The following is a 15,024-nucleotide window of genomic DNA, read 5'->3' as shown; positions in this document are numbered from 1 at the left end:
GGTGAGGTGCCCTCAACCTCTTAGGATCAAGATGCCTAGGTGGAGCTGTCTCTGGGAACATCTGCCTCTCTGTTGCTGGACAGGCTGGCAGGGCAGACAGAAACCTCTGCATCCAGTGACTGTGGGAGCCTTGTATGCTGAGACCATGGTACTTCAGTGGTTACATGAAAAGGTGCATGGTGCGGCTGGGTCTCTGTGAAATCACTTGGTGCAGCTCTACATGCTCAGAGCTTCTTGGTTGCATCGAGCAGGCCATTGCAGTAGGAATTATGCTCATAGTGAGAACCGCGCAGATCATTTGTGCAGTTCATATAGTGGTTCAGAACACACTGGAGGCTGACACATGGGCATTGAGATCTACCACGCTCAACTTGGATGCTACCCTGTATACTCACCTCACCCAAAAGCACTGACCAGAGCTCCCTAGCCACACCCACTACACGCCTCTTGATATTCACTGAAATGCAGGCATTACACTAAGCCACAGAGGAAAAGCTCAAAGATAAATGCCATCCAAAAATCAACTCCACAAATGCCTAAAAATGCAGAAATTCAAGAAACAAGAATAATAAAGACACCATGATCCCCCCAAAGGAACACAACACTTCAATATTAGAACATGAAGATGAAGAGATTTAGAAAATGCCAGAAATGGAATTCAAAAAATTAAACACAGGATTACTCAAAAGGAATCCGAAGCAAATCCACAAACTAAAGAAAACCATACATGACATGAATGAAAATTTTTCCCATGAAATTGAGATTTTAAAGAGAAATTAGAGGCTGGCACTGTGGTATGGTGGGTAAAGCTGCTGCCTGCAGTGCTGGTATCCCATATGGGCGCCAGTTCAAGTCTCAGCTGCTCTATTTCCAATCCAGCTCTATATTATGGCCTGGGAAAGCAGTAGAAGATGGCCCAAGTGCTTAGGCCCCTCTACCTGCATGGGAGACTCAGAAGGTGGTCCTGGCTCCTGGCTTTGGATAGCCTCAGCTCTAGCTGTTGCAGCCATTTGGGGAATGAACCAGCGGATGGAAGACCTTTCTCTCTCTCTCTCTCTCTCTCTCTCTCTCTGTGCCTCTTTGTAACTCTTTCTCTCAAATTGAAAAATAATAAATCTTAAAAAAAAATGCAGTGGAAAGTCTTAACAGCAGACTTGGTGAGGCAGAAGAAAGAATATCAGAACTAAAAGACAAATCTTTGAAATCTTACAGACCCCTACCCCTCAAAAAAAAAAAAAAAAGAAGAAAATAGAAAAAGAAAATCTCCAACAGTGTTGACGATTTATGGGATACTATGAAATGACCCAACACACAGCTTTTAGGATTCCTAAAGCTGCGGTAAGAGAGAATGGAATAGAAGGCCTATTTAGTGAAATAATTACAGAAAACTCCCCCAATTTGGAGGAAGAAAAGACATCTAAGCACAGGAAGCACACAGAACACTTAATAAATATTATCATAAAATATCTTCACAATGACACATTGTAGTCAAATTTTCCACAGTAAAACAGAAAAGATTCTAAAATGTGCGTGACACAAATGCCAGATTACCTTCAGAGCATCTCCAATTAGACACACAGCTGATTTCTAATCAGAAACCTACAGGCTACAAGGGAATGGCAAGACATAGTCCAAATCTTAAAAGAAAAAAACTGTTAACCCAGAATACTGTACCCTGCAGAACTCTCATTTATGAATGAAGGTGAAATGAAGACTTCCAAAACAAACAGAAATTCAAAGAATTTGTTACCACTAGTCAAGCCTTACAAAAGATGCTTCAGAATGTACTACACACAGAAACACAGAAGCATGGTCATCACTATGAAAGAAGGTAAAGGCAGAAAATCTCTCTGTAAAAGTACAAAGAAATCCAAAATAAACAATAGGAATACTTATGGAAAAGTGGCAGGGCCAAGTCGTTACTTTTCAACAGTCACCTTGAATGTAAGTGGCCTCAACTCTCCAGCTAAAGATGCAGACTAGTTGAATGGCTTGAAAAACAAGACCCATCTATTTGCTACCTACAAGAAATACATCTCGGCCGGCGCCGCGGCTCACTAGGCTAATCCTCCGCCTTGCGGCGCCGGCACACCGGGGTCTAGTCCCGGTCGGGGCACCGATCCTGTCCCGGTTGCCCCTCTTCCAGGCCAGCTCTCTGCTGTGGCCAGGGAGTGCAGTGGAGGATGGCCCAAGTGCTTGGACCCTGCACCCCATGGGAGACCAGGAGAAGCACCTGGCTCCTGCCATCGGATCAGCGCGGTGCACCGGCCGCAGCGCGCCTACCGCGGCGGCCATTGGAGAGTGAACCAACGGCAAAGGAAGACCTTTCTCTCTGTCTCTCTCTCTCACTGTCCACTCTGCCTGTCAAAAAGTAAAAAAAAAAAAAAAAAAAAAGAAATACATCTCACCAACAAAGATACACACAGACTGAAAGTGAAAGGATGGAAAAAGATATTCCATGCTAACAGAAACCAAAAAAGAGCTGGTATAGCCACCCTAATATCAGACAACACAGAATTTAACACACACAAAAAAAGTTAAAATAGACAAAGAAGGGCACTATGTACTGATTAAGGGATCAATTCAATAGGAAGATGAGGTTGGCTATTTAAAAGAAATGTTAATGGATCTAAAGGGAGATTTAAACTCCAATACAGTAATGGGAGACTTCAACACCCCATTTTCATCAATGGACAAATCAACAAAACAGAAAATCAACAAAGCAATAAGAGAGCTAATCGACACAGTGGTTCAAATGGATCTGATATCTACAGAACTTAACACCCCACAGTGGCAGAATACACATTCTTCTCATCAGTGCATGGAACTTTCTATAGGATAGACGATATGTTAGGCCATAAAGCAAGTCTCAATAAATTAAAAAAAATCGAAATCACACCATGCATCTTCTCTGACCACAATGGAATGAAGCTGGAAATTGACAATTCAAGAATCTCTATATCATATGTAAACACATAGAGACTGAATGACCAGTGGGTCATAAGAGAAATCAGAAAATTTCTATAAACAAATGAAGATGACAATACATTACATCAAAATGTCTGGGATGCAGCAAAAGCAGTGTTAGAAGGGAAGTTTATAGTAATTGGTGCCTACATCAGGAAATTGAAAAGGTATCGACGAATCTCAAGGACCTAGAAAAACAATAACAAACCAAACCCAAAATTAGTAGGAGAAAAGAAATGATTAAAATTAGAGAAGAAATCAACAAAATTGAAACAAAAAAAAATACAAAAGATTAGTGAAATGAAAAGCTGGTTTTCTGAAAAAAAAAAAAAAAAACAAAAACAAAAACAAACAAACAAACAAAAACAGAACTGATATACCATTGGCACAACTAACCAAAAAAGGAAAAAAGAGGGGTGAGAGGTGAGACCCAAATCAATAAAATCAGAGCTGAAAAAGGAAATGTAACAACAGATACCACAGAAATAAAAAGAATCATCAGGAATTACTACAAAGAGCTGTATACCAACAAATTGGGAAACCCAGAAGAACTGGATAGATTTCTGGACACATACAATCTACCAAAATTGAGTCATGAAGACATAGAAAACCTAAACAGACCAATAACCAAGATAGAAATTGAATCAGTAATAAGGACCCTCTAAACAAAGAGAAGACCAGAACCGGGTGGCTTCACTGCTGAATCCTACCAGACATTTAAAGAAAAACTGATTCTAATTCCTTTCAAGCTATTGAAAACAATTAAAAGGAAGGGATTCCTCCCAAACTCCTTTTATGAAGGCTGTATCACCTTAATTCCTAAACCTGAAAAAGATATGACAGAGAAAGAGAACTATAAACAAATACCCCCGATGAACACAGATGCAAAAATCTTCAACAAAATATTAGCTAACTGAATCTGAAAACACATCAGAAAGATTATTCACCCAAAGTGGGATTTATTCCTGGTATGCAGGGATGGTTCAATATTCACAAATCAATCAATGTGATACATCACATTAACAAACAAAAATCAAATGGTTATCTCAACAGCTGAAAAGAAAACATCTGATAAAATACAACTTCCTTTCATTATGAAAACCTTAAGCAAATTGGGTGTAGAAGGAACATTCCTCAACACAATCAAGGCAATTTATGACAAACCAATGGCCAGCATCCTATTAAGTGGGGAAAAGCTGAAAGCACTCCCCAGAAGATCCAGAACCAGACATGGATGCCCACTCTCATCATTGCTATTTAATATGATCCTGGAAGTTTTAGCCAGAGCCATTAGGCAAAAAAAAGAAATCAAAGGAATACAAATTGGAAATGAGGAACTCAAACTATCCCTATTTGCATATGACATGATTCTATATGTAGGGGATCCAAAAGACTCTACTGAGAGACTACTGGAACTCATAAGAGTTTGATAAAGTGGCAGGATACAAAATCAACAAAAATCAATAGACTTTGTATATACAGACAATACCATGGCTGAAAAAGAACGTTTAAGATCAGTCCCATTCACAATAACTCCAAAAATGTATCAAACACTTTGGAATAAATTTAACCAAGGATGTCAAAATCTCTGATGAAAATTACAAAATACTAAAGGAAGAAATAGAAGAACACATTAAAAATGGAAAAATCTTCCATGTTCATGGATTTGAAGAATCAACATCATCAAAATGTCTACACTACCAAAAGCAATTTATGGATTCAATGTGGTATGAATCAAAATACCAATGACATTCTTCACAGAAGAATTTCATATGGAGGGGCTGGCACTGTGGCAAAGTAGGTTAAGCCTCTGCATACTGCATTGGCATCCTATATGGGCACTGGTTCAAGTCCCAGCTGTTCCTCTTCCAATCCAGCTCTCTGCTATGGCCTGGGAAAGCAGTAGAAGATGCCCAAGTGCTTGAGTCCCTGCACCCATGTGAGAGACCTGGAAGAAGCTCCTGACTCCTGGCTTCAGATCACCTCAGCTCCTGCTGTTGCAGCCATTTGGGGAGTGAACCGGCAGGTGAGAGATCTTTTCTCTCTGTCTCTCCTTCTCACTGCCTGTAGCTCTACCTCTCAAATAAATAAAAGCTTAAAAAAATTCATAGGGAAACACAAGAGACCCTGAATAGCTAAAGCAACCTCCTTTTTTGTGTGTGAAAGAAAGCAATTGTTTTACTTACAGTTTAGTTCTTTTTTTTTTTTTTGGTCTTTTTTATTATTTTATTTATTTTTTAAGGAATACAAATTTCATAAGTACAACTTTAGGAATATAGTTATTCTTCCCACTATATCAGCCCTCCCACCTACACTCCCAGCCCTCCTCCTCCTCCTCTCTCTTTCCTTGCCAGTCCCATTCTCCACTAAGATTCTTTTTCAATTAACCTTGAACACAGAAGACCAATTCTATGCTAAGTGAAGATTTCAACAATTTACACACATGTACACATGCGCACACACACACACACAAACTGTTTGAGAACTGGTTTCACAGTTAACTCTCAGTACAACTCACTGAAGACAGGGTTCCTGCATGGGGTGTTAGTGCACAGTGACTCCTGTTGTTAATTTATCAATTAACACTCGTATGTATGACTAAATCAATCTTACACAACAAGAACAAAGCCAGAAGCATCACAATACCTGATTTCAAGACATACTACAGAGCAGTTACAATCAAAACAGCCTGGTACTGGCACAAAAACAGACTTATAGACCAATGGAACAGAATAGAGATTCTAGAAATCAATCCATGATTCTACAACCAACTTATCTTTGACAAAGGAACTAAAAGCAATCCCTGGAGCAAGGACCATCTCCTCAACAAATGGGATGGGAAAACTGCATCTCCACGTGCAGAAGTATGAAACTAGACCCCTACCTTATACCTTATAGAAAAATCCAATCAAAATGGATCAAAGACCTTAATCTATGACCCAATACCATCAAATTACTAGAGAACATTGGGAAACTCTGCAAGACATTGGCATAGGCAAAGACTTTTTGGAAAAGACACCAGAAGCACAGGCAATCAAAGCTAAAATTGACAAACAGGATTCCATCAAGCTCAGAAGCTTCTGCACTGCAAAAGAAACACTCAGCTTTAAAAAAAAAAAAAAAAAAAAAAAACAACCTGACTCTTGGAATAAGATAGACACAACTGGAAATCATTATATTTAGTGAAATAAGCCAGTACAAAAAAGGACAGATATCATATGCTTTCCCTGATCTGAGGTAACTAATAGAGTACCTGAAATGTAATATATTGGAATGAAATAGACATTTTGAGATTCAATGATTGTTTATAGTCCTTGTCTCGTCCATTGAAGAACAGTGATTTGTTTCGTTTTTTTTCTTCTCCTCATACTATTTGTTGAAATCTTTTACTTAGTGTACGGTTAACTATACGATCATTAAGTAAACTGAAAATAGATCTTTGTAAAAGTTAACAGTGAGAATGTAAGAGGAAGGAGGAGGAAGGGTTGGAGCGTAGGTGGGAGGGGGGCTGAATGGGGGGAGTGTCTATGTTCCTAATTCTGTATATATGAAATACAAGAAACCTGTATAACTTAATACAATCTTTAAAAAAAGAAAAAATGTTTTAAAAAAAGGAGGGTTCAGTGGATTTAGCTCACATCCTCCAAAGGGGACTGGTGTGTGCGAGTGAATGAGCAGGAAGATAACAGAACCGCTGCTCAGTTAAAAACTTCATGTTTCATGGGACAGAATGGGCACTGCATACACAGAAAAATCATCAGATATTTCCAAAACAGGTACAAATATCCAAATTTATTTTTAATTTCAAAATTTAACAAAATTTTAGGTAAACAGACATGTTCATGTAAATATGTGAATGTGTATAACTAGTGATAAAATATAAAGGCTTTTTTGCTCTGTGTATATATACAGAAATTCTCTTAAAAGACAGCAAAATGTAGACCAAAACATTAACAGTGACTATCTCTAAAGGGATAAATCACAAGAGATTTCAGCTATATTTTACATCAAAGTATGGCAAAGAACTAGAGAGTAAATATTTCTGGTTTTGCAGACTCTAAGTCCCTGTCATAACTACTCAAGCCTGTTACTGCAATGGGAAAGCAGGAGACAAACAGAAATGAACCAGCACATGTCTCAATAAAACTTTATTTACAAAAGGAGGTGGTGGGCTATTTTGGTCTATAGGTTATAGTTCTCCAACTCTTTTATCTATAACCCATTGGAAGGGCTCAGACAGAAAACAAAATGTGGAAAAAAGTTTAGTGTACATTGTTACTTGTAGTATGTCTAACTTCACATAATCTTTTAAATAATCTAACACAGTATGTCTCATTCAAAGTCACACTACAAAAAAAAAGTCCATAGGGAAAAAGCAATTAAAGTACTAATTTATTTGATGAAAAAAAAAAATTTGAAATCCATGCCTAGTTTTTTCATACAATTTAAGACCCCTTCTATGTTGTGAATTAAATCTTAAGGGATCGAGCCTGCCACCTTGTGGTCACATAAAAGAATAGCGTTCATAGTCTCAACTTGGTTTTACTAAGTATTCCCAACTCCTGGAAACTATTTTCTAAAACTTTGATTGGCATGTGGGTACCACAATGACATAATGAGCCAAAGAAATCAACAGTAACTAAGTGTGATCAGTTTTCTCAAGAATCAGCTTGTCTAGTTCTTCCAGGGAGTGACTGAACAGAAGCATGAACTGTCACAGGGCTTCTGCTTTCTTAGCCAGACGAACTTCAGAAGGTGGGAAAGGCCAGGCAATGGGTACTGAGCTATAGTCAGACAGGAGAAAGAAGCCCCAATGTGCTATTGCACAGTAGGGGGACCCTCAACCAGGATAAACGACTGTAGAAGAAACGATTCTGAATGATCTCGCCACAAGAAATGATAAGTGTCTGAGGGGATAGATATGCACATCCTATTACAAACTACATACACAGATCAAAGCATCACACGGCACATCATAAATATGCACAATTATTGTATATCAATTGAAAATTTTTCTTTAGAGAAGGTAATTTGGAAAAACAACAATAGCAGGAATGCCTTGCTATCTATAGCTCCGATTTTAAAAACAAATGCTTTCTTTTCTTTAAACCTAAACTTTGAAAAGAGAAAATAATTCTCAAACTCCAACTTAGTAAATCAACCCGAACCCCCGAACCCTGGAGAAATAAGCAATACCAACCTAAGCTGTCCATTGGTTTGCTCGTTCACTTACCCTCTTGCTCAACAAGAATGAGTTGCTATGCAGTGAACTATGCGCAAAGAGCCAGGGAGACGAAGATGAAGGACTTCACTCGAGAGACAAACTCAGCAGAGAGAGGCAGAAGCGAGGAAGGACAGTGCCATACGATCAGGGCCCACAGAAACGACCCATTGGCAGGGTCAAAGGAGCCCAGGGGAGGCAGCGAACCCTGCAGGGTCCCAGGAGGACTTCCAAGGGCAGGTGGCTTCTAATAGAAGGAGCGTGAGGTTGCCAGAGAGGGAGGGACAGGAAGGAAGAGTAGCAGATGGGGTAGGGCAGGGGGTTCCGCCGATGGGCTCACGTTCAGATTTCAGCTTCAAAGAGCCCAAGAGACAGAGAAAGCACACAAAAAGCCTGCACACATTTCCACTCCATGCCTCCCAAAGCATGTCCTTCTCTCACACAGGAGGGAAAAAGAAAGTTGGGTTGGGTGGGGACGGGGAAGGCAGAGAGAGTCTCAGCTCCTCACATATTCCCTGGTGCTTCCCTGTCTCCACATCTCATCTGTATCCAGAGTTGTGGTTGTCAGCACTCACCTTGCCCACAAGTGACAAACATCACACAAGCATTATAAAGCCTCCCATGGGCGACAGGCAGACTTGTAGCCAACATCCCACTAGAAGAAAAGTATCCCCTGCCCCTTTGAAACCTCACAGGAAGCACTGGTTCCTAACTCAGTCCATCTCACGCACACACCTTACACCACCAACCACCCTGACCAAGTACCCAAGCGGCGTGGCCAGCTTCCCTGGCCCTGGCCGAACAGGCTCTGCCCTGCACAGGTGCAGCCATACCTGGGTTGCTGGTGAGAAAGGCGAGGGGGCTCTCGCTGAGGTCTGCAAGGCCGTCCACCCGGTGTGGGGGGCTCTCCAGCAGCTCTGCTCCTCCCTCCAGCTCCGGGTAGGTCCTCACCAGGAGGCCCAGGGAGGGCTGTGAGAGGAAACCTTTGAGCATAGATGAGTTCAAGGTCCCAGCAGCACGATTATTGATCTCGAGAATCTCATCTCCGGCTTTCAGGCCTGCCAACGCAAGACGGAAAAAAAAAAAAAAAATTTTTTTTTTTTTTCATTTCACACGCACAATCAGAACACAACCATGTGGAGAAGCTCTGTTGGAAAGGGCACAGCAAGCCCCACTGCTGTGGGCCTCCCAGCCCTCAGGTGCTGCTACAAACAGGCTCCAAAGTGAGCACCAGGTGATCACACGAGTCAGTTCTGGAAGGTTCTTTAAAAAAAAATTATTTATGTATTTGAAAGGCAGAGTGACAGGGGGTGAGGGGATGAGTAGGGATGGAGATCTATCCTCCATCCACTAGTTCAATCCTCCAAATGGCTGTAATGGATGGCGCTAGGCCTGTCTGAAGCCAGGAGCCAGGAGCTTCTTCCAGGCCTCCTACGTGGGTGCAGGAGCCCAAATACATAGACCATCCTCTGCTGCTTTCCCAGGCACACTAGCAGGGAGCTGATGCCGGTCCCCTGGAAGGTCCTATGCTCAGGGGTATATCCTACATTCAGCAGGCCTATCTCTGACCTCAGTACATCAACTAAGACATTCACTCCTTTAATGTAAGTGTGGGTAAGCATCTGCCTTCGCAAATGCTGAATCTCTTCAGAAATAGCCATTCCGGTTATCTTGTGGTGATTTTGAAGGGGAGACAATGGCAGTGCTCTTAGATTATGTCCAGGATGCATGCGGGCTGCAGTGTAACATGTGGCATAGTCAGTTAACATTTATTGATCACTTCTATGGAACCAAAATGCTATGAGATCCCTTTGTCAGACGTAAGGTTGCCTTACAAAATCAAACACCATCATTTCTGCTCCTCTCCAAAGGGTGTGTTCTTTTTGCAAAGCACTCTAGGAAAGTTGCCAAAGTTCGAGACTCAGAGGAACAGCCAGAATGTCACTGACCCCAGGGCTGTTCGAACTGGTATTAAAAGAACACTCTTGAGAAAGGGAGAGGTTATGGAAGAACATGAAAGGAAGGGAAGCATCCTTTCAGCAAAGAAGGGAAAAGGAGCCCAGTTTCTTACTTTGCACACTAATGCGCAAACACAAATGCGAAAGAAAGTGAGTGGAAGGCAAGGAGGAACGGCAGAAAGGAGAAACCGCCCAGCCCCTCAGGCGTTCACAGGGCCCACCTCTGGTTCCACAGAGAAATGACTCTCACTTTCCAACTTCACGGAGACACACGCCCTGGCCATCCTCATTCAGGTTTTCAAAATGTTTGAAATCAATTTTCTCTCATAAAATATGCCAAGAAACATTAAGGGGTGGGAAGGAACTGGGAGAGAAATGAGAATGTTTCCTCCACATCAGAGATGAAATTCTGTGAAACTAACCATTTCATTTTTAGGTAAAATCCTTTAGCTTCACAGTATTTGAAGTGAGACTATAAAACTGCTACATATGAAAGCAGTTGTCTTTGTTGTTTAAAATCTACTCTTGCAGGCAAACTTTTCTTAAATTTTTTTTTTACTTTGAAAGAGAAATAGAGTTGCTCCCATCTGCTGGTTCACTCCCAAAATGCCTGCAAAGTCCAGAGGGCCCAAGTTGGGAGCCAGGAATCCAATCGACATCTCCACTGAAGGTGGCAGAAACCCAACGACTTGAGACATCCCCACTGCCTCCCCCAGTCTGCATTAGCAGGAAGCTACAGTCAAGCCAGGGCTGGGTATCAAACCCCCGTGCTCCATCATGAGATGCAGACGTCCTTAACAGGTGTCTTAACGATTAGGCCAAGCACGTGCCCCAAGACAAAGTTTTTGGTTACATAGCAGAGGAGGTCTTATAAGGTGAAACAGACATAAGTCCCCCTCCCCACTAAAAAAAAAAAAAAAAAAATCTATGAGTTTTTTTCTTTTCTTTTCTTTTTTAAATAAAAACTTTATTTATTTGAAAGGCAGAGATTCAGAGAGAGAGAGGGAGGGAGGGAGAGAGAGAGGGGGAAATCTTCCATCCACTGGTGAGAGAGAGAGAGAGAGAGAGAGAGGAAGGGAGAGAGAGAGGGAGAAATCTTCCATCCACTGGTTTATTCCCCAAATGGCCGCAAGGGACAAGACAGGGCCAGGCCAGAACCAGAAGCTTCTTCCAGGTCTTGGCACATGGATGCAGGGGCCATCCTCTGCTGCTTCCCCAGGTGCATTAGCGGGGAGCTGGATCAGAAGTGGAGCAGCCAGGACTCAAACCAGCACCCATATGGAATGCTGGCACAGCAGGTAGTGACTTAACCCACTGGGCCGACTCCTATAAGATGTTTTTTAAAAAGAAGTCTCTGATTGATAATGCCCAGCAGAATAGGAGTATGTAGCAGGTGGTCCTCAAAAAGCTATGCTCACCTTCCAGAATCTGTGAATGTGACCATATTTAGGAAGAGAATCATTGCCATTGTAATTGTTAAGGATCCTGAGAAAAGACCATGGTGTATTCCCTAACCCCACTGGCAAGAAACGTTGTAAGAGACACACAGAAGAAAGACAAGGAAAGAAGGCGGCCCTGTGAAGATGGAGGCAGACACTGGAGCGACGAGGCCACATGCCAAGCAAGGTGTGAATCCTCCAGAAACCAGAAGAGGCAAGAGGATCATCCCCCAGAGACTTCCAGGGGCATAGCCTGGGAGCACCCTGAGATAAGGCTTCTGCCTTCTCCGGAATGGTGAGAAAACAAATCTCTGTAGTTTTAAATTACTCTGTGGTGCTTTGCTATGGTAACCCTTGGCAAACTAATACAGGGCATCTGTGTGAGTTATTCTCTGCATTAACAAGCGCTGTGAATAAGAAAGTGGTCTGCCGGGGCTTTCTGTCTCAGCGTCACAATGTAATTGTGACAGTGGCATCACTGAAGTTCTCCCAGCCTCAGTCCTCCCTATGGGTTAAGACGGATAGAAGGGTTAAATGAGATTAAATGAAATAATCTACATAAAACTTATTCAATGGACACTAGCTCCCATTATTTTTTTTTAAAGATTTATTTATTTATTTATTTGAAAGGAAGAGTTACAGAGAGAGGGTTAGAGATAGGGGGGATGAGAAAGGGGAAGAAGAAGAGAGGGAGAGAGGGGGAGAGAGGAAGAGTGAGGGAGAGAGAAAGGTTTTCTATCTGCTGGCTCACTTCCTAAATGGCTGCAACAGATGGGTCTCAGCCAGGCTAAAGGCAGGAGCCAGGAATCCCATCTGGGTCTCCCACGTGGGTTCAAGGGCCCAAGCACCTGGGCCATCGTCTGATGCTTTCCCAGGCACATTAGCAGGGAACTGGTTAGGAAGTGGAGCAGCCAGAACTCAAACCAGTTCTCATAAAGGATGCTGATGTTGCAGGCATCAGCTTAACCCATTGCACCATAATGCGAGCCCCAGTTCTCATTATTAATATTTGGTAGAAGAAAGAATAAGACTTCTTTCTCTAACCGGAAATGGCAGCCTGCTCAGAAATAATTACCAACTGACCATGGAGACAGCTGTGATGTACCCATACCATCTAGAATAACCTCACACCTGGCCATGTTGACCTGGCTCTGTCTGGTGTGGCCACCAAGAAACACTTAGATAACAGCAAAGAAGACACCTGATCCCAACTTCAGATAACTCCACACATTTGAAGGCTGGGCCAGACAATGTCACACAGTTGAACAGAGGCACATATGAAACAACACACAAAGGCTCAAAAAAATCAAGTCCATGACATTCAGCCAACCATGAGACCCAACTAGGAGCACTGGAGGTGTGCAGGGGAGTGGGAGCAGGAATCTGGGGCCTAAAGGATCCTTTGTTAGAAGACAAAAGCGGAGTGTGGCCAACAAAAGCAAACACAGGAAGGCTGAATCAATGCAAACAATACTCAGGCACCATGAGGTCACACTGCACTAAATCCTACAGGGTCGCACCACATTCTGGTCATTTTTACAGGGGCACTGATGCCTGGACCATGACCAAAAGACAACGACTAGTGCTATTTTCTATAGTGTAACGAGTGGTTAAAGGATTTGAAGTGCTGAATCTGGATGGGAAAAGACTTGGCAGTTATAATGTGATGGAGGCAAAACCTAGAATAGTAGATGGGAACTGAAGAAGGAGGCTTTCCTAGTGTCAGACACACATAAAATGCACACAGAGGATGTACCGTGCACAGCAAACACTCCTCTACTGGAGTATAAGGGGGTGGTCTTCCATTAAAGGCTAGCGTTAACCTGAAATACTCCACATGTCTTTCTTGACACTGCTTTCTATATGCTAGGTACTTGGACAGTGTTTGGGATTGGGGTCAAAACTGACATCACTCTTGCATCCGTGAAGAACAGTGCCAAGTGGGAGGAGGCGGGGCGGTAAGCAGACGACCGTTTGTTTTCATCTAACATCGGGGTTTTCAGATTCAAAGAACTGAAACAGGATGTGACTAAAACCAGGGCGGCAGAGTCCCCACCCCCAAGCCATGCCAACCAGCACCACCATCGTGCTGAAAGGAGATAAAAATCAGTCTTTGGGCTTGCAGGAAAATAAACCCCATCAACTCTGTTCTGAGCCGACATACAACTTGGTGAATGTGTCAAACTGGTCTGTGGGCTGCCTTTGACCTGCAAAGCATAGAAGAATAAAGAAGGAAAATCCTCCTCCATGATCATCAGCAGCAGATAAGTTATTTTTGACTTTCCTTCCCATTTGTCACACCGTGGCCATTTCTCTAGATGGCCAGGTCCGCAGGTTGTGTTTCTTCAGTGTTCATGGCACAGGGGAAAGTAGCCTGCACTGGGAAAGCTCTGGCCAGCCTGAGCCACCGAGAACTCAGCTAAAGCAGACACGGAAGGAGGTGAAAAGATGTACTCTGCAAATCCAGCAGCTGCTCCCCTCAACCCCATCTCAGCACACTTGACCCCAATGTGTTGCTCGTCAACATCCAACATGCATGATGTTCTCACCTGGATAAAGCAAAAAATCTCATGTAAAGAAGCAAGTGGTGAGAGGGAAGCCTGAATTCAGTATTGGAAGTTTGAGTCTCATCTCTGCTCCCAATTCCAACTTCTGGTTAATGTGCATTGTGGGAGGCAGCAGGTGATGGCTCAGAGAACCTGGAAGGCTTTGATTGAGTTCCCGGTTCCTGGTTCAGCCTGGCTCAGCTGCAGCTATTATGGGTATTTGGGTAATAAACTGGTGGACAGGAAATCTCTGTGTCTGTCTCTGCCTCTCTTCCTATCTCTCTGCTCTTCAAATAAAACAAACTCCATAGCAAGAAGAAAGAAATCAAAGTGGCTTTAAAGCCCTATCTACCTACCCTATTTGTTTATGGTGAATATAGTTGGTTGAATAGTATCCCCTCCTCCCAAATTCACCTCCATTTAGTACATCCTGATATGACCTTCATCAGGAATGAGGACAAATATATATTATAGATATAATCCAGCAAAAGTAAACTCATAAAGATTTAGGGTGAGTCACAAATCCAATGACAATTTTCTTTTAAAAAGACTACATAGAGACACATGTGTGCTTGCTTGTCTTCTGCTTTCTGCCAGCAGGTGAAGCAGCATGAGGCCCTCACCAGTGCCCTCCTTTGGACTTCCCAGGTTCTAGAACTAGCAGCCCAACAAATTTCTTTCCTTATAAATCATTCATCCCAGGCATTTTGTTATAGTAACAGAGAATGGACTAGGACAATTATCAGTATCTTCCTTCCAGAAGGTGAGTTTCTATTGCTTCAGGCTATCCAGTTTGTAGTAAATTGTGAGGACAGACTTAGGAAACACAGTGAACAACCAATCCAGGTTGAAAAGATCCTCAAGAGCAGAAAGAGGATGGAGAGGTAGCGATC

The 15,024-nt window shown here is 42.4% G+C and overlaps 1 protein-coding gene across 5 annotated transcripts in view; it reads right to left on the bottom strand.

The window, feature by feature from the left end:
- Positions 1 to 15,024, bottom strand: part of TIAM1 (TIAM Rac1 associated GEF 1) — a 454,781-nt gene that overhangs the window by 56,751 nt on the left and 383,006 nt on the right. For all 5 annotated transcript variants that reach the window (XM_062206186.1, XM_062206194.1, XM_062206213.1 and 2 more), the window contains one exon: positions 9,022 to 9,246. In XM_062206186.1, the coding sequence (XP_062062170.1) occupies positions 9,022 to 9,246 (225 nt within the window). The remainder of the gene's footprint in view (positions 1 to 9,021; positions 9,247 to 15,024) is intronic.

This window comes from Lepus europaeus, chromosome 2 (genome assembly GCF_033115175.1).
Source record: "Lepus europaeus isolate LE1 chromosome 2, mLepTim1.pri, whole genome shotgun sequence".
Taxonomy (NCBI): domain Eukaryota; kingdom Metazoa; phylum Chordata; class Mammalia; order Lagomorpha; family Leporidae; genus Lepus; species Lepus europaeus.
Note: the sequence above shows the minus strand (reverse complement) of the source record. Positions and strands in the feature narration are given on the sequence as shown.